The sequence below is a fragment of the Cydia strobilella genome, chromosome Z, assembly GCF_947568885.1.
Source record: "Cydia strobilella chromosome Z, ilCydStro3.1, whole genome shotgun sequence".
Lineage (NCBI taxonomy): Eukaryota > Metazoa > Arthropoda > Insecta > Lepidoptera > Tortricidae > Cydia > Cydia strobilella.
Genome location: NC_086068.1, coordinates 29,135,485 through 29,155,476, shown reverse-complemented (window position 1 = coordinate 29,155,476; position 19,992 = coordinate 29,135,485). Strand labels below are relative to the sequence as shown.

General features: G+C 37.6%; 1 protein-coding gene across 5 annotated transcripts in view; it reads right to left on the bottom strand.

Moving 5' to 3' along the window:
- Positions 1–1,182: 1,182 nt before the first annotated feature.
- The window catches only part of LOC134754289 (transcription factor BCFI-like), an 82,111-nt gene continuing 63,301 nt past the window's right edge, over positions 1,183–19,992 (bottom strand). For 2 of the 5 annotated variants that reach the window (XM_063690520.1, XM_063690515.1), the window contains exons 6-9: positions 13,819–14,033; positions 12,720–12,884; positions 12,049–12,148; positions 1,183–4,392 (exon numbers count right to left, since the gene is read on the bottom strand). In XM_063690520.1, coding sequence (XP_063546590.1) covers positions 4,139–4,392; positions 12,049–12,148; positions 12,720–12,884; positions 13,819–14,033 — 734 coding nt within the window. In that variant the 3' untranslated portion in view covers positions 1,183–4,138. Of the gene's footprint in view, positions 4,393–12,048; positions 12,149–12,719; positions 12,885–13,510; positions 13,675–13,818; positions 14,034–19,992 lie in introns of all 5 variants that reach the window. The other 3 variants (XM_063690516.1, XM_063690518.1, XM_063690519.1) reach the window with 3 other exon arrangements.

Genomic DNA, 19,992 nt, shown 5'->3' with positions numbered 1-19,992 from the left:
CAATGTATTTTTTATGTGAAACGTGTGTGAAATGAAACGGGTCGGATAAAAAAACTAAGTAATTAAATCCGACTCACGCTTGACAGCACATTTCTAATAGGTTTGCCTGTAATCTATAGTTAATGAATTATTTTGTGTATTGTTTCAAAATTTTAGACTAAGTAGTTTCGGAGATAAAGGAACTGTAAATCCAATACGGGCGAATATTTAAACGGTGGTTAGCATAAGACTTAAGAAGTATATATATATATATCCTAATAATAAACCTAAGAAGCCCTAATAATAATACCCCTAATAAAACAGATCTAAGTATATATATACCGGGTGTTTCCTGTAACAGGAGCAATAAATTAAACTGGAGGCTGTACGCCTCAAACTGACCAACATTTTTCAGCAACTTCTTAAAATTATGAAATTTTTAGATTATACCTTTTTCATACTAATTAAATATTATTTTCAATGTACGCTGCCATCTGTGTGTTTGACGTTGCTTTGTCACCCTTTAAACATAACAAATTTTGCAATACATTGCGTCTTAGAATAAACTTTAAAGTGTAATAAAAATCAAAACACAAGTTATTTTTAAAAGTTGCTGAACTAATGTTGGTCAGTTTGAGGAGTACAGCCTACAGCTTAATTTATTGCTCCTGTTACAGGAAACACCCGGTATATATATATATATATATATATACTTAGGTCTATACTAACAAAATTCTAAGCAATATATAATATATATATACGAGTATACATATATTGCTTAGACTTTTGTTTTTGCTTACAAAGAAAATTTCAATCATACAAAATAATTCGGCCCGCAATGTAATACAACACACATGTTACGGGATACGAGCTTTTTAAAGTAACTGTCAACTGTGTTTATTGCCCGTATTGGATTTACACACTGTATTTGACATTTGTCAATTTTTTCGTCTACGAGTTATTTACGAAAACTATAAAAAAGGAACCATTGAACACACTATTCCCTACAACTATGCCAAAACTCGCTTATACTCGAATTATTTCCCTTATGTTTTTCCTTCGTTTGGTGGCCTAATTGGCATTTGACGATATACGATTCGCAACGGCCTTCTGGTATCACTATACGATACTAATTCTACGAATACCTGTTTAAAAAAAGTTTAGTGGTCCACTATCCTCTAAAATAATAATAAATTCAATATATTGAGGGTAGTTATTTAATTGAAAGCATCGCTAACATAATATTTACACGGTGTAACATAAAGAAGGGGTGGCTAATGTTGGCATCAGCTAAAATGTATATTTTTTATTTACTTATAAATACCAAACGTTAGGAAATAGGAAACGTTTTCAGTTAATGCCAGCAAAAACCACTTCTTTCACATACAGCTCGTTCAAATTACCTAAATCAAATGCCAGTATAAATTTTATTTGACGTCATAATACATATAATAATATTAATAATATTCTTCTTTAACATGCAGTTTCTTACTACACAAATAAAATACAAACGAGTTACATCAACAATATAAGGAACTCTTTCATGACACTTTAGAGAGGTTATAATCAGATCTATCGTCTAATATGTTTGCAGCCTTTGTTTAAGACCGAACTATTCATATTTTCGAAAAAAATAAAATTAGTGTTATTGAAATCCTTAACAGCCGGTTAACAGTGTTACGGTCAATGTACCATTTCGTACCTTTTCACAGACATCATTTTCTAGCGTACAATCTAAAAGGCACTGAAGGTAAGTCCAGACAAATAATATAATAAATAATAATGTACAGATGTTAATATCATGTTAAATTTATCGGGGTTATTATATATGTGTAACGTTTTCAGCCTAAAGGTACCTATCACATTGTCAGTTGTCAATAAGGGCGACACCACTCCGTTCCGGGTTTAGCTAGACAACTTATGTGCAATTTATCAATGAGGGTAGAATTTCTACGTGTTGGAATACTACGTTATGGCAGTAACACCGTATTACCAAGCCGCATTAAGTTACTCTTTGCTTAACGGCACATTCTGACAACGTTCGATTAAAGTGCGTCATTAGATATTCAATTTGCCTGACCGTAACTATATTACTAAGCATGAAATTCCATTATCAACATTGTACCGTTATACCGTCCATAATCGCCGTGGAGGGTAATTGTGCCATTTGTCCGGGATCCTGCCTTTTCGCCGAAAATTGTTTTGCCGAATTTCACTTGCCAACCAACTTTTCGCAGAAGTCTCATTTGGCCGAATAACTTTTACCAAATAATTATTTCGCAACCATTTCATTTCCCAACCCCATAGTTGGAAAATGAAAATGACTTACTAGGTTGGGTTAGGTTAGGTTGGATTATGTAAAGTTGGGAAATGAAATTCGGCCAAATGAGACTTCTGCGAAAAGTTGGTTGGTAAGTGAAATTCAGCAATACAATTTTCGGCGAAAAGGCAGAGAACCCATTTGTCCCTATTGAAAAATCATGTAAAAATTATACATAATGGAAAAAACGGGCAGTTCTCAGATATTAATTCATTGTTTGATTATCACTGATTACTAATACGGTATACACAGAGCCATTTTGCGCTTGATGAGTGAATACGCTATACACAGAGCCGTTTTGCTCTTGATGAGTGAATACGGTATACACAGAGCCGTTTTGCTCTTAATGAGTGAATACGTTATACACAGAGCCATTTTGCTCTTGATGAATGTTTGATCAGTGACGACCTTTATCCTGCAGGGTAAAGTTGGAAATTTTCATTCACTGTATGTATTGCATTTACCGGCACACAAAAACTTCAATAAATAAAATATAGGGAAGGAATGTTTCAGCATACAATACAATATGTGTATTTACTGTGTACGTTCACGACTTCACGTCTATTAGTTGATGCGAGTTCAAAAACGTTGCTTATACACAATCCATCTTCATTTATACAAGTATCAGTCGAATTAGAGACTATCTTATTTATTATTTATTTATTTTAAACTTTATTGTACAATATAACAAATAAAGTACAAATGGCGGACTTAATGCCTAAAGGCATTCTCTACCAGTCAACCACCAGGCTAAACAGAAACAGTGATAGGTGCAGGCATTGAACAAAAAAAAATATCTTATGATTTCTATAATGCTTATAAATTTAAGGAATGTTTAACAAAGTCATGGAGTTTGGCGTTACACTACAACAAGAAGTTGGTAATATAAAACATGACGATAGCCTCCTTGCAGCGTTTTACACAGGTATGGCGGGATGATGCCGGCTGACGTCTAGCACTAGCGCGTGTGGAAGGAATGCTTAAGGCAGTCCTACTCCTACTATTTAAGAGTTTAATATTTGGTAACAAAAATAAACAAACAATTAAACTAAATGTGACGCTCAGTATTTTAACTTAAATTCGTCTCACTTATGTTGTCAGTAATTATCTTTTATACCTAATGTAATTGCAGTTACAAATATATCAACTTAATAACCTACATAAACTAAATAATGATTACATCGCACCGGACAACATAAACTGTGACCTTCAATCTGGCGGACCATTTTCATCTTAGACATTTAGATAAAACTATATACCTAGGTACATACATATTTATGTATATTATAAGTTTAAAGTCTTAACGTGTCTAGTAAATTATCCTCGAATACGGAAGGTGTAAATATTTACAAAGTTATAATTATCCGACTGTACACATTGAATATTTGGTCAACTAGCTACGACTCTTTGGTCGAACTCGCTCATATTCCTAACCTAAACTACTTTACTAAATAAAGCAATTGCTTAACTAAGTGAGATTCTATATTATTATTCTCAACGTTTAAAACATATTATTTTACGCAAGGAGTCGGTGAGTCTTCCTAGCTAACTCCAGTTTGTTCCGCCGTAGTGTCACGTTGATGACATATTAATGAATCGCTACTTATACGTATAACAACAGCAAATATTTATGACATTGTACTTTTGTACCCTGATTTGAGTTTAGCACATAGGTAGGTAGGTACTAAGTAGGTTTTTTAACCAAAGTCTCCGAAACTCATTCTTTATTTGAACGATCACGCAAACACCATTGATAGATTGCCGTAGTCGTCGTCGCGGTCCTTGAAAGGTTCGCCTCGAGCGACTCGTCGGAGGTGTCAGGATTCTCAGAGGACGAGCTCAGCTTCCAATGGAGACGACGGTGGGGCGTTCTAGGCGATCAGCGGACTCGGGCGCGCGTCGAAACTCGTCCTCGTAGAGTTGCTGCGCGTGCACGTGGTGCAGCAGCGCGGGCGCGTGCGCGTGGTGCGCCAGTGCGCCACCGTGTGCCGGCGGCGGCTGCTCCCGCTTCAGCTGCTGCTGCACGTAGTAGCCCAGTGACAGCCCCCGACTGCTCTCGCCCACGGTCGACGCCGCCGTTGCTCCCGCGTCCACTGTACAATTACAAGCATTAGCTTTATTTTTCCTACCCATCATACTTATTGCTTACCTATAAATAAATTGGTTAGTTAATTTTACAGTACCGACGCAAAGGTACTGTAAAATTAAAAACAAAAGTTTAAAAGATGGTCTCCTACCGGCATTCGGTAGTGACCCTGCCTACGAAGCAGGAAGTCGCGCGTTCGAATCCTGGTAAGGGCATTTATTTGTGTGTTTATCACAAATATTTGTTCCTATATAAGTATTATACCTATATATTATATACAGAGTGATTTTGTTATGTTAGATCATACTCTTAGGGTTAAATATGTAGGTAGGTCATACTAAACATCTTTTACTATGGGTCCAATTCATATATGTAAGATCCATATAAGAACCAGAACAAAAGTAGCAAATATCCTCACCCACATAGACATGCAAAAATGGAGGTGGGCAGGTCACACTATAAGATGCAAGACAAGGAAGTGGAGCCAAAGAATTCTAATGTGGCACCCTACCGATGGGTCAAGAGTGCAAGACCCTCAGGGACTCAAGAGATCTCAATATCAAAATCTAATATATCAGCCAAGATGCAATACGGCTATATACAAAAATAACTCCTATAATATGTGTATCCTACTATACAACAGTATGCCTGTCAATTTAAGAAGTCTAAATACAACTGAATTAAGGAAGAAAATGACAAGCTTTCTATTAGAACATTGTTTTTATAGTGTCAAGGAGTATATTGAGCACAATAATGCAAATAATTAATATTACATACTTATAATAATCAAATTCAATATAAATTTTATGTAACGTAGTTATAATCAACCAATGTGATGTAAAGTATTGATACTAGTCCAAGTGAAATATATTAATCGTAATTGTAATTGTTATTGCATGCATTAAAATTAAATTCAATAATAGAATTATTTTCAGTCTAACATATGTGCTAGACTGATAATTATTTGTTAAGTAGGTACTATATAATTTGCGCATCGTTTAATCACGATAGAATACTGTTCAATATACTACAATAACATCCTGTAACTAAAATTAAGTATTCTTGCAAATAAATGATATTGGTTTTTTTTTTCAGAATCAGAATGCTTTATTTGTAAAACATAGGTATAAATGGGTCTTAGGTGTAGGTATACATTGAGCACTATGTTTTGCCGGTTGGCATACAAATGTCAAAGAGAACGAGAATCTAATTAATATGGAAATGCGCAAAATGTTATATTATAAAATAAATAAATTACAAATAAAATTACGTAATATCACCATTAAAATTAGCATTACATTAGCATTAAATTACATTTAAAATTAAAATACAATTTTATTAATATACAGTTCAAACACAATTAAAATATATGTCATATATCGTAGTCATCTAGGTATTCTTTTATGGAGTAATATGCTTTATTTACTAGGAATTCGAAAAGTTCTTTTTTAAATATATGCACGTCCTGTAGCTTCCGTATGCTTTCTGGTAAATTATTACAAATTCGAGGTTCCATACCGAATATACTTTTTGAGAGAAGAGCTGTTTTATACAGTTTATTTTTTGTATTGTCAATTTTACGTACACTGTAAAAGTTTGTGTATTGACCTATATTATTTTTTACATACAATGCTGTTTCATATACCTATATATATATAAAGCGACGGAAAAGTTAATATTCTTAATTCAGTAAATAAAGCTTTACATGATTCAGTTATGTTTAAACCACATACAGATCGTATACATTTTTTTTTTTGCTTTTAAATACTAAATCTCTGTCTGTTAAGTTTCCCCAGAAAATTACCCCGTATCTTAAAGTTGACGTGACGTATGCGTGATAGGAAGTTATGACAGCAGATTGGTTAACTACTTTCCTAAGATGATGGAGCGCGTATGAGAATGAACTAAGTGTTGAAGTTGCATGAACGTACTGGCACATCACTACTACAAGGTTTTAAATGTGTGTCACTTATTATACTCTGTCAATTCTGATATATTGCGAAAATGTGTATGATCTAATTTTAATGTGTTTTAATGTGATTAAGAAAATAAAACAAACGTTTATTATTAGAAATATAATTATTCTTTGATCCGCCTCTCCACCCAACAAGTGGTAGCAGAGCGTGGTTGGCTAGTTAAATGTAGTCGGTGAAAATAAAACTTCGTTCAAAATGAGCACGTCGGCAGCAACCGCTTCGTCGTCGTACCATCGCATCGAAGCCCTAACAAAAGAAAACTATGATACGTGGTATCTCCAAGCGCAAGCAGTGCTAATCAAAAATGGCCTGTGGGGATACGCAAGTGGAGAGATACCCGAGCCGACTGAAACTAGCGACGAGACGGAGAAGAAAGAATTTCTACGCAAAGATCTACTAGCACGGTCAGAATTATTACTACTCATCTCGCCTTCAGAGCTGAAGCAAATAAAAAGTTGCAAAACTTCATCCGAGCTTTGAAAAAAACAGAAAAACATTTATCAAAGTACTGGTCCCGCAAGAAAAGTAACACTGCTAAAGCATCTCATACTGAAAAAGCATGATAACGGTGACGTCCGCGAACATCTAAACGACTTCATGGACACCGTAGATAAACTGGCAGACATGAGCATAACTTTAAATAGTGATCTACTAAGTATAATGATGCTATACAGCTTACCTGCTTCGTTCGAAAACTTCAGAATAGCGGTAGAATCGAGAGATACCCTACCAAAGCCTGAAGAGCTGAAAATTAAAATTATAGAAGAAAGCGAAGCTAGACAAAACCAAGATACGCAAAAAGAAAGAAGAGAAGGTGCATTCTATTCCAAGAAAAAGCCAAAATACTGTCAGAAATATAAGAAAAAGGGGCATAATACCGAGGAATGCTGGAGCAAGAAAAATAAACCTCAACCAAATCAACAATTCCACAAAAGGGAAGAGAAAAACTTCAGCATCACGCCTACTTGTCTGTCCATCACCTCTGCAGATACCTGGTGGCTGGACAGCGGCTGCACGTCCCATATGTGTGCACAGGAAGATCATTTTGAGAACATGAACTCTGAAACTGGAACTTTGCGCCTAGCGTCTGAAAATCACATCGCTAAAGTTGAAGGAAAAGGCAAAGTACGTATAAATATCTGCAACGAAACAATTAACCTCCATGATGCGTTGTACGTACCTGCCTTGGCATCAAACTTGATGTCAGTCGCAAAGATCACTGATAAAGGAAACACTATACTGTTCACAAAAGATAAGGCATACGTCAAAGATCAAAAAGGTAACGTAACTCTAACTGCCACGAAAGAAAATGGCCTGTACTACACAAAGGGAGAAAAAGCAAATATAGCAAAAACGGTTAACAACATTGAAATTTGGCATCGTAAACTTGGACATCTTAACGAAAATGACTTGAAATTAGCTGCAAACAAGAAACTGATTAGAGGACTCGAACTAGGATTAGGAAATTTACCGGACTGCGAAGTATGCATCAAAGGGAAGATGGCCAGACTGGAATTTTCATCCTAAGACGGACCACAATCTACACAAGCGCTGGAAATTGTGCATAGTGACGTCTGCGGGCCCGTCAACACTGAAACACTAGCCGGATCGAAATATTTCCTAACATTCCTGGACGATTACACTAAATATTGTTGCATATACATATACATTTACATATACATTTATATCTCACAAAACGAAGTATTCGAGAAATTTAAGGAATACAAAAGCAAAGTCGAAAAGTTTCATAATAAACCGATAAAAGGCTTACAATCGGACAATGGAACGGAATACTGCAATAGAGAATTTGATAACTTTCTTAAAGAACATGGAATCAAGAGAAGGCTCACGGCACCGTACACACCTCAACAGAATGGCAAAAGCGAACGCAAAAATAGGTCTCTTCTTGACAGAGCACGGTGTTTGATGATCGAAGGAAATATACCTCAAAAACTGTGGGCCGAAGCAGTATATACAGCGAACTATCTCATCAACCGAAGCCCAGCTAAAGCCCTGAAAGGTTGTACACCATATGAAAAATGGACGGGTCCGTACTCCATCTGGAAATCACCTGCGTGTATTTGGATGTAAAGCTTTTGTCCTAAACAAACACAGAAAAGGCAAATTTACACCAAAATGCACAGAAGGAGTCTTCATGGGCTATGCACAGCTAGCAAAAGGTTACCGCATCTACATTCCTAAGAAACGAGGTATTGTAATAAGCAGAGACGTGAAGTTCATTGACAAAATGTATTATAAAGAGGATGATGACCGTACCGAAGAAAACTACGATGATTTTTTCGAAGAACAGGAAGAACAGGAACGTGTGAGACCTGAAAGAAATATCAAGGTTAATAGAAATACACAAAATACAGAAATCAAGAGGAAGGAAAAACAAAGAAAGAAGAAGAAAAACTTACCTGTAGTAGAAGTTGAATTCTCTTCAAAACCTACCCATGAATCTGTAGTCACGCCTCCTGAACCAGAACCTGAAGATGACGAATTTGAAGTCGACGTGGAACCTGCAGAACCTGAAGATATTGAACGTGAAATCGACGCAGACCCAGTATAACCTGAAATTAGAGAAGGTACAAGTCATGAACCAATAAACATCAGAAGTTCTACAAACGAAGAGCCAAGACCCCGTAGAGAACGAAAAGCTCCGACTTGGCATCAAGATTATGATCTGACTAATAAGTCTTCATATTCTGACGAGAATCAAGAACCAATAGATGTAGACATAAATGAGGTTACATTTATGTGCGAAAAAGATCTCAAAAGTGAAGAATGGCATGACGCTATCAAAGCGGAAATAAAAGCCCATATAAAGAATGGAACATGGAAAATTGTTAAGAAAGAGAAGGATATGAAAATTATTGACCATAAAATGATTTTAAGAAACAAATGGACTCCCGAAAAAGGAGAGATAAAGAAGGCCAGACTTGTTGCGCGCGGATTTGGACAAAGACCTGGAATCGATTTCAATGAGACATTTGCACCAGTCGCCAAATTAAGTACCATTCGATCTGTAATTGGACTGGCAGTCGAAGAGGACTTAAAACTTAACCAAATGGATGTCACGACGGCATACCTGAATGGCGACCTGGCAGAAAACATATACATGAAGTTTCCAGAATATACCGCGCAATACGTAGCCGAAATTATGGTAGAGGCATGCGACAAGGATTATTTTACTTTGTATGACAAGGCAAAGAACATGCTAGAAGATATAAAAAGTATTGAACAAGAAAAAGTATGTCACCTCCAAAAGGCCCTCTACGGACTAAAACAAGCAGGAAGGCAATGGTATACAAAATTATATACCGAACTAAAGAAAATAGGATTTCAAGCCTCGAAAGCTGATCCTTGTGTCTACATATTAGTCAAAGGAGGAGAAAAGACAATTATTGCCATATATGTAGACGACCTTCTTATTGCTTACTCTTGCCCGAGAATACTGGCCGAAATTAAGAAAAAGTTAAACCAACAATTCGAAATGAAAGATTTAGGACAACCAAAACGTCTAATCGGAATTGATTTGGATTACAACGAAAATAAAATAAAATTAACCCAAAAGAAGTTTATAGAAGAAACATTGAAGAAATTTAAGATAGAGGATTGCAAAACCGCGACTACTCCTATGGAAGTTAATTTAAATCTGGAGCCTAATATTATAGGAGGAGAAGAGAACTTACCTTACAGAAACCTAATTGGAACATTGATGTATCTCTCAGTTGCTACCCGACCTGATGTAACGTACGCCGTTAACTATTTATCTAGATTTAACGATTGTTTTGGACCGGAGCATTTCAAATCAACTAAGCGAGTATTACGCTACTTAAAAGGCACAACTGACGTCGGCCTAACTTACTCCAAGTCACAAGAGCCATTGAAGGCATGGCGGATGCTGACTGGGGTGCTTGCAAGTTGGACAGAAAGTCCTGCTCTGGTTATACTTTCAAATACGCTGGGGCAGCTATCAGTTGGGCATCCAAGAAACAAAGAAGCGTGGCCCTTTCAACAGCAGAATCGGAGTACACAGCTCTCACAGAAGCTGCGAAAGAAGCTGTTCACCTAAGATCACTGTTCAGAGATCTAGGCATTGATTTCGGACAAATAACAATTTGGAGCGACAATCAAGCCGCCATAAAATTGGGACACAACCCTATAGTATCCTCCAAATCCAAGCACATCGATCTAAAGATGCATTATATAAAAGATTGTGTGAAACAAGGTGTCCTACACATCATGTACAAGTGCACGGAAGAGATGGAGGCTGACTTGTTAACAAAGGCATTACCAGGGCCCAGACTAACTACACTAAGAAGCAAACTGGGCCTACTGCAGTAGTGCCGTGAGGAGGAGTGTTGGAGTTGCATGAACGTACTGGCACATCACTACTACAAGGTTTTAAATGTGTGTCACTTATTATACTCTGTCAATTCTGATATATTGAGAAAATGTGTATGATCTAATTTTAATGTGTGATTAAGAAAATAAAACAAACGTTTATTATTAGAAATATAATTATTCTTTCATCCGCCTCTCCACCCAACACTAAGTTTCTTACATACCTATATGGTCAATTTGATATTTCCATGTTAACTTATTATCTAAGCTTAATCCTAAAATTTTTGTAACGTCAGTTTCATCAATTTTATGTCCATTATATGATACCTTTAAATCCGTCACTTTATCTACTCTTTGCTTAAAGTGCATTATTTTGGTTTTGTCTAAATTAATGCGAAGGTTATTACTGTTCAGCCATTCAATAAGCGATTTTAAGGAATAGTTTATTTTCGTCTCGTAAGTCTGTAAGTCTTCTCCTGCGAATATGACAGTGCTAATGGGAAATCATTTAGAAATAAGAGTGGTCCTAAAACGCTGCCTTGCGGGACGCCTGCTTTCATTTCTCTGAGATCGAATAACGCCGTTACTTGACTTTTGGTCTGGACGCATATATGGTCTAGTTGAGTGTAATGCTTTCTCCCCGTTAGGTAGGATTCAAATAAACTAAAAACATTTCCCCGGATTCCATATCTGTACAGCTTAGTCAATAGTATTTTACTAAGGCTTTGGTCATATCCATATAAAGAGCGGTTACAGGCACCTTATTATCTATGTTAGTCATAATAATATTCAGTAAGTCATAGATTGCCATATTTATTGATTTTTGTTTTCGAAAACCATTTTGTTCATGTGAAAATAGATTATTGGCCTCAAAATAGTTGTTAAGATTATTATATATAAATTTCTCGATTACTTTTGAAAAAAAAAACCGGTAAAAGGGCTATTGGTCTGTAATTAGTAATCGACGATTTTTCGCCCTTTTTCTATAGTGGTCGCAGGATAGCTACCTTAAGTTTATCGGGAAACCTGCCATATTCTATACACATATTTACTATGTGGCTTATTGGGAATGAGATTATATTCGCAACTTGTTTTATTATCAGCTGTCCGTGCTTGTACATTGTACTATATATATAATTCATTTATTGCAAGTAAGTTACACTCATAATGTGGTTAGTAAAACTTAATTCAAAATTATGTATTAGTATTTCTTAAACCTAGGGATACATCTACATATATCTATAAATTATTTTTGTTGTCAGCTGAGTACGGCACATGTAGTAAAACTACTACTACTGCTACTGTTAGTATACTGAGTATTGTTGATAAATACTTACAGAGATTTTCCATTTTGACCGCAGTGGAATGAGAGTGTTGGCTTAAATTTTTCAAGGTGCGCTCCGCTTTCAGGCTGTTCTTAGGCTTTCGCTTTCTCGTCTGAAATACGGTAAAAACAATCTGTCAAAATGGTATGATTTCTTTTTTAAAATTGTGTTTTAGCTGCACACAATGTGACAATACGGTAAGAATCGTGTTACTGCAACCGCAGTCGTTTCGCCGCGTGCGATTGTCCAAGCGTATCCGGGCGTCGTACTTGTATCTATGCGACGTTATGTTAAGCGGCAATAACATTAGGGTGGGTTGCCGCATGCAAAAAGCTTACTCGAAAAACTTACGGTAGGATGCGGCGGCCGAGTTAGGGAAATTAAGCAGTTTAAGTAGAAATACAAATATTCTCTAAAATCTCGCTCTCCTTCTGATGGTAGGTCAATGAAATATTTGATAATCATCCCAAATTATTACTATAATTACTAATTATGCTCCCAAGTGGACCCTTATTTTTTACCCATTTCAAACACAATTTGTGGAAAACCCCTGGACCAACCTACACCAAAAAGTTGTATGGCCATTATGGCCAATGTTAAGCAGCCAACTATTGGGTCATGCTTGTTTAAAAATTGGCCCGGGCATTTGTATTGAATCGATTAGATAGAAAATGTACAGCTACCTGTATAGAGTCTTTCTTCATGGCCATAGGACGGTTGATGTTGTGTAGCTTGTAATAGAGGCCGCAGGCGTTGCACACGGTCTCGCCGTGCGCGTTGCGACGCCACAGGGACGTCATGGTCGTGTGGCAGTTGCTGCACGACAGGCCAGGCCTCTTCGTTCCCATCTGTGCATTCACATGTCCATCTTGTTATCTCACTACTACCTACATTAGGTACATACTACTACTAAATTTTACATACATACATACATACATGGTACATACTACTAAATTTTAATGGCTATCGGCTGTTTGTGTCCATTTGGGGACCTAGCCAAGTGACGATCGTTTATGGAAAACGCTAAACGAAAGTTAAATAATGAATGGAAATGATCACATCGGCTTTTCGTTTCATCTGTTATCCTGATTCATTTTTACTTTTTGTAGGCATTTGTTGATATACATACGAAGTCTTGGCAAAAAGCCGGGACAACGCTATGAAGATGATTTACGATTGTCATCTCGGCTACGGTACCTGTTCTCTCTACATCTGACTACACCTATATTAACTAGGTATATAGTCGAAGCGATAACTATTAAAACTTCGATAGTAGGTACTGGTTAGTATTTTTATTTAGGTATGTTTCTGATTTTTAATGAGTAGATAAAAACTTACATTTAATTTTATTTTATCATGCGTGATGATTAAAGCCTGGTAGAGAAGAGACAGCAACATGTGTTAAAAAGCGAATGCATTATATTGCGGGATCGGATGCAAGGATTGGACGGATCGAGATTAGGGGAGGACGTACCCCTTTCTTCGTTTTGTAGTCAGAGGGGGAAGGGCCGGCGTGCGACGACGCACACAGCGGCGCAGGCGCGGGCATAGAGTGCGCGTGCGGCGACGCGACGCCGTTATACAGGAAGCCTTTGTAGAAATCCGCGCCCGGCGGGGTCCCCTCCGCGGCCACTGCAACTAATACAACTGTCACTACGAGTCGGGGAAGTGGACGCTCGACGGGGCGCGGATTTCTGACGGGCGTGGGGCGATAGCGGTGGCGGTGTGAAAGGTGGTGCGGGGCGAGTGTTAGCTGTGTCGAGCGGAGGAATGTCTGCGTACGTCGTTGGCGGGCGCGGGCACGGCGTGCGCCGCGTGCCGCTGACGTACCAGCCGGCGGGGCTGCTTGGGCGGCCGGTTCATGCCGTTCATCTTGTTGTAGAGGCCGCACGCGTTGCACAAGTAGTGGCCGGTGCCGTCGCGCCGCCACAGCGGCGTGTCGATGGCGCCGCAGTTCACGCACTCGCGCCCCTCCGTGAAAATCTCCGCCATCTCGACTGCGCCAACACACCGTACGTTAGCTCACCACACACCACTCAATTAGATAAATTATCCACGTCAGCCGAGCGTCCATTTTGAAATACTTTGTGTATATGTTAGTTAATAAGTACATCGAACAGTATTCCAAATCGGCATTTATCATTATTCGGCCTTCAGATTATGTAGCAGGAATAAGGCGAGATATAGAACACAAGGTACATAATTGTTAGGTATATTATTGTTAAATTCTCTGTCAATTTCGCAAAAATTACTAATAAAAACCTAATCAATTAATAAGACTGTGGCGTGGGACACGCATCTTTAAAATACGATGTCATATATGTAAATATCGGAATAAATTTTCGCTAATTCAATGAATCAATCAACAAAAGCCGAAGCAAAGCGTGGCGTGGATCGTTTCCGTCCTTGGCAATGACTTTGTTCAGATTAATTCATTGATCGCTAATACAAATCGCTGAATCGCCGCGGCCGCGCCGCGGGCTGCTGGCGACGCCGCGCGCCGCAAGAGCACGTCGCGTCAAGGTCGCGCCTGCCTCAACGTGTGCGCGCGTGACTCTTCATATTATTCTTTTGAACGATAATTCATACTATCCTCTCGTATATATTATTATTTCTAGTGGCCGGAAGGAGTAACATGAACTTCCAGGAATAACATGAGGGTTTGGGCTAGGGTTGCCACCCATACTATAATATATAGTATCGTAGTATATTTTAGTCACTTGTACTATATATTATACAAAAACAATATAGTACGAAAAATACTACTTATATTTTCATCACTCAAGAATGGGGTATACAAATGTCACCGATATCGCATCGTATGCGACTTGGATTTAAATTTCGCCTCAAATTGGTGCCTTTTTTTTCCAGTAAATACTATATTTTTTCAATATTTTGACAAAAATACTATATGTGTATAGAAAAAAGGTGGTCGTTTTGTAAGTAATTATTGTTATGTAACTGACACCAAATGTAATTAATACCAATAAAATTCTATTCTATTCTATATTATATTATACCTTTTTAAACGAGCAATTCTTGTATAGGTATATGTACGAGAATATGTATATATATTTCCGGGATTTCGGACTGCTCTAGCAATTTCGATGAAATTTGCTATATGGGGATTTTAATTTCATAACAACAGTTTATGTTTTTGTCTCTTTGTTAACTTAGGTATGTACCTCATAAGAAAATAGTTAGTTTAGCAAGGTCAGGTGGGGTAAGAGAAACACCGGGGCAAGGAAAACACTTGTATGGAATCTTCATACTGTTTCTTTTGGCCCAAGCGAAATAAAGTATATTTTACCATAGATAGATATAACTCCGTAATAGAATGGATACAGTCTAAGGAAAAAACGTGCCACGAAAATCACGAAAATTTGATTCTCGATCAGCTGACGCCACTACCTTTGGCCTACTCTCGTATAGAGGGCGTTGACGGTTTCGTTTCTTATTTAACAATTTTAACAAATCATATAAAAATAATTAATGCAAATAAAAAAAACATTTATCCATATTTAAATACATTTTATCGTATTTTTATAAATCTTCATTTTTACTTCTAAAGTGTGTCGATAGATGGCAGTGAATTTACTCTGGTTACAAAATTTACTATGGGGCGACATATTCGTTCACTCGAAAAAGCCCTTTAATAAAGATTAAAAAATAAAATAAAAAATTACTATGGCAGTACAGCTCTATCCTATTATTTCCCTGTTTGGTTTTACTTACACAACATGACCAAAATAAAGTTTCCTTACTCGTAAACGTGGAATGTGCCTGTTATGTATACCTAGAGTTACCCTGTTAGATTTTAACATGTATTTTATCATCGTATTGCATATGTAGGTACCTATATGTATTGTACCTGTAATACCTAACCTAACAAATTGAGAGGGTAAAGTCCATCCTTGTCCATTATTAATTATTACCTATGTACTTATGTATGTACTTATAGGTAAATACGTGTCTAATAATTGGTACTTACAGATAAGATTTACTAATAAAAATATGTTTTAATTCCATCGTAAATGTTACCAGCCTAAACATACAAACATGAACCGTTGGGATACAATAACACGCGTGTGCAGGACACTGGTCTGGTCGCAGAGATTTTAACCGGAATGGGTTCTAGCGTTTCCAATTACTCATAATAGCGTTGGCAGTTGAGTGCTGGGCGAATGTGGTTGTCATTAGGCGTATAATGTTATTGAGTGGTGTAACGGGAACCGAGGCCATGTGCTTCGACGCCCGGCTTGCGCTCGCGCTCATCATCGTCCCAAATCTGCACATTCTACTGACTTTTACACTTAGTTAACCTAGCCATAAATGTCTATTGGAAAGAAAGTAAATTATAGTCAATGTTTAATTACCCTAGGCTGTAACTTTAAGTAACTACTATTGACATTCGTTTGTGTTGTTGCTTTTTACTTAGCTAGCCAACGAAGTAGAACAAAGGTTAGGTAGTGCATTGTCTGTCGACAGGGGCGCGTGCGGTGCGGGTTACGTCATGGTTCAAATATGCAACAAACATCATTAAGAGCTTTCTTTTCGTAAATGCCTAAGAACTAATATTATGAGTAATCCGGACTACTCGTCCCGGTACAGATAAGAAGTGCAACACATTCGAGACAGTATTAGTAAGCAAATATGCGGAGACGAAATGTAGATATCGTGTGCCAGTTTGTTCTGTCTTGGCTTGTCTGATGTTTGCAGCGCCGGCCCCGGCTCGGCCGGACGCGGGCGATGTTTGAGCGCGGCACGTGCCTTATCCGATACCATTTACGGAATGCGATTTTAATGCGCTTAAAAGGGAACGACTTTATTTTAAAAGGAGACGTTTTTTGTCGGGACCTATGCAAACAATGCGGCTCGTTCGTTACTTGTCTGATGCAACATACATGGTGCTTTGTTTTAATTTATTTTTATGAACGTTGGTCCTTTGCTTCGCTTAGTTGATAATACAACACTATTAACACCGCACACATCTCTAGAAAAATTACCTACCGTAAGATTATATACATGTATAAATAACTAACAAACTGACCGTATTAATATTTGATAGGTATTTTTTATTTTTTTTTATTAGCCTATTTTGGTGTCCCACTGCTGGGCAAAGGCCTCCCCTCGTTTTCTCCACTCGACCGTCATCGGCATTTTCCCACCATTTGGGGTAGAATACGTCCAAGTCGTCCCGCCATCTCCTTTTTGGTCTGCCTGAATCCCGGCCTGCACCGCCTATGGTGCTCCGTGGGTCCCAATCAGTAACCATTTTGGCCCACCTTTCCGGGTGCATGCGACAGACATGTCCCGCCCAGTCCCACTTAAGCTTAGCGGTCTTGACGCCTACATCTGCAACTCTAGTTCTGGAGCGTAGTTCCGTGTTTCTGATTCGATCAGTTCTACGAACACATAATATACTACGCTCCATAGCTCGCTGGCAAACCTTGAGTTTCGATTTTAGGGCCTCAGTTAATGACCAAGTTTGTGCACCGTAGGTTAGGATGGGCAGGATGCACATGTCAAGGAGTTTGCGCTTAAGACACAAGGGAAGGTCACCCTTCATTAGCGCTTTCATGGACCAGAAGCTCTTCCAGGCGTTCTCGATACGTCTGTCGATTTCGATAGACCACCTGTTCTCGAAGGATGCTACTCGTATCTGGCCCAAGTAAACGTACTTGTCGACATATTGTATATCCTGCCCATCTACTACTATGCTATGTTTAGCTTGATTCGTCATCAACTGAGTTTTCGCTCTATTCATTGTAAGTCCAACCTCAAGGCTCGCCGTCTTGCAGCATTTGTTGCAGATGTGATGACGTGTGGGAGAAGAGGACTATGTCGTCAGCAAAGCGCAGGTTTGTTAACCTCTTGCCGCCAACTTCAATGCCCATCGTCTCCCATGAGACCGCCAGCTTTTGAAATATCTCTTGGAGACAACTGGTGAACAATTTTGGAGATAGCGGGTCGCCCTGTTTGACGCCTTTCGCTATGCTGAATACGGGACCGGGTGCGTGCAATTTAATGCTAGCTGTGCTATTATTGTAAATAGTTCCAACGAGTTCAACATATGCCGGGTCTATACCCTGATTCTACCTATTTATTTAAGTACATATTATTTTGACGCCAATATATAAGCCCGGCTATCACCCTATTGTTATAAGTACTAGGTGTATACTAGCCTCTGTCTGCAGTGATTCCAATTTGACCCTCTCAGGACTTAGGGATTGAATTACAAAACATTTTTTCAAAACTTTTAAATAATATAGGTATGTTCGAATTTAAGTAGGTATGTTTATATTAAAGTTAAGTTTATATTTAAGTAATTAAAGTAAATATTTTATGAAAATACACTAATAAAGGCAACCCCTTCACATATTAAAACTGCACGCAGTGATACGATTGTGAAACTTTATAGGAACAATAATTGATTTAATATGTCATTAAAAAATCCGAAATAATCTTAGTAAGTACCTATTATATCGCGTACCGTAAGCGACAATAATATCTATGGCGTACCGAAAAACAAAAAAACATGGAAGGATCACTCTTAAACTTTGAATAAGGTTAAGTGCCGCTCGTCAACATTTTTATGGTAATAAAAAATTACAAGTGTGGGTTTCCATCGCAAAAAGTAATATATATATGAGGCTTGTACGAGACAGATATTTATATCTACTATCTATTTACAAACTGTCAGACAAATTAACTAATATTATTATCTTAGTAATATATTGTTAAAAGTTGTAATAAATAAGTCGAGCGTAGGTAGGTACCAAACAAACTGAACGTTTGGTCATTAGAGTACGTCAGTCACTCAGTAGAACGTAGCTAGTTACTGACGTTACGGCATCTGTGTGTGCAGGAATAACACGTACTTACCTAACTTCTTAAGGATACACCTCACAGTAAGTAGGTACCTATATGTAAGTTGGCTTAGGACTTTCTCGTTGTTGTTGCTTTATGTTTGTTGGAATATAGGTATTGAATGAATTGAATGAATTATAGCGTTTACATTTACACATGCTATAAGACGACTCCAGCCCTAAAATATTGACGTAGGTGTGTACCTACGTAGCAACATGTATGATCCTACCAGAAGAATTTAAAAAAGTTAAAATCTACAACTACTATGTAATTATAATTAATAAGTTTCACATTGAAAAACACTGCCCTTATCACACGTTTTGTTTATCACAATGACAATACATCTCCTGTTATTTAGAGAAGAGTATTTTATAGTTTTGACAGTCGACCGGGGTTATCGCAACGACCCGCAGCAAAAAATAAACACACTAGCTCAAAGAAGCGAGTGCTTGCTCGATACTGGAATCGGATGGTTGTAGTATAGATACCAGTGTAATTCACTAAACATATATTTTTTACGCTGCAAAACCCTATTTAAATGTAGCTCAAGAGTCGTAATAAGCACATCTAATCAGAGAGCCGGCTTAATCTGGTTTGCCAGAGGCGAAGCTCCCAGCTCCCGACCCATCCCGAAACGAGCACACACGCACGCGCCGCGCCGCCATGTACCTATATATACTTCCTGCCCAACCACCATCACATCCCACTTTTACTTTTATCATGTTGTTATGTCTTAAAATAACAATCACTGAAACTTTTTGTTCTTTTGTCCTAATAAATGAGTCAACAACCTAATTGTTTTTTTTCTCTATAATGTTTTTTTTATTTTATTTAGTTACTTTGTTTACTTTTTTATTCCATAAGAAGTGAAGTCCAATTTAATTACCAGTACCAAATGATAGATTTTTATACATGTTTACCTCCTATGGAGGTAGCAACTTATTCACGAATTATAGGGTTCCGTACCTACTTGTATTACTTTTGTGCGTACGAGTTTTTACCTACAATGTTCATACTTTGATTCATAAAAAGGTTTTAAATAATTACTAATTTACACGTTGATTTAGTTTTAAAGAATTGATCTTG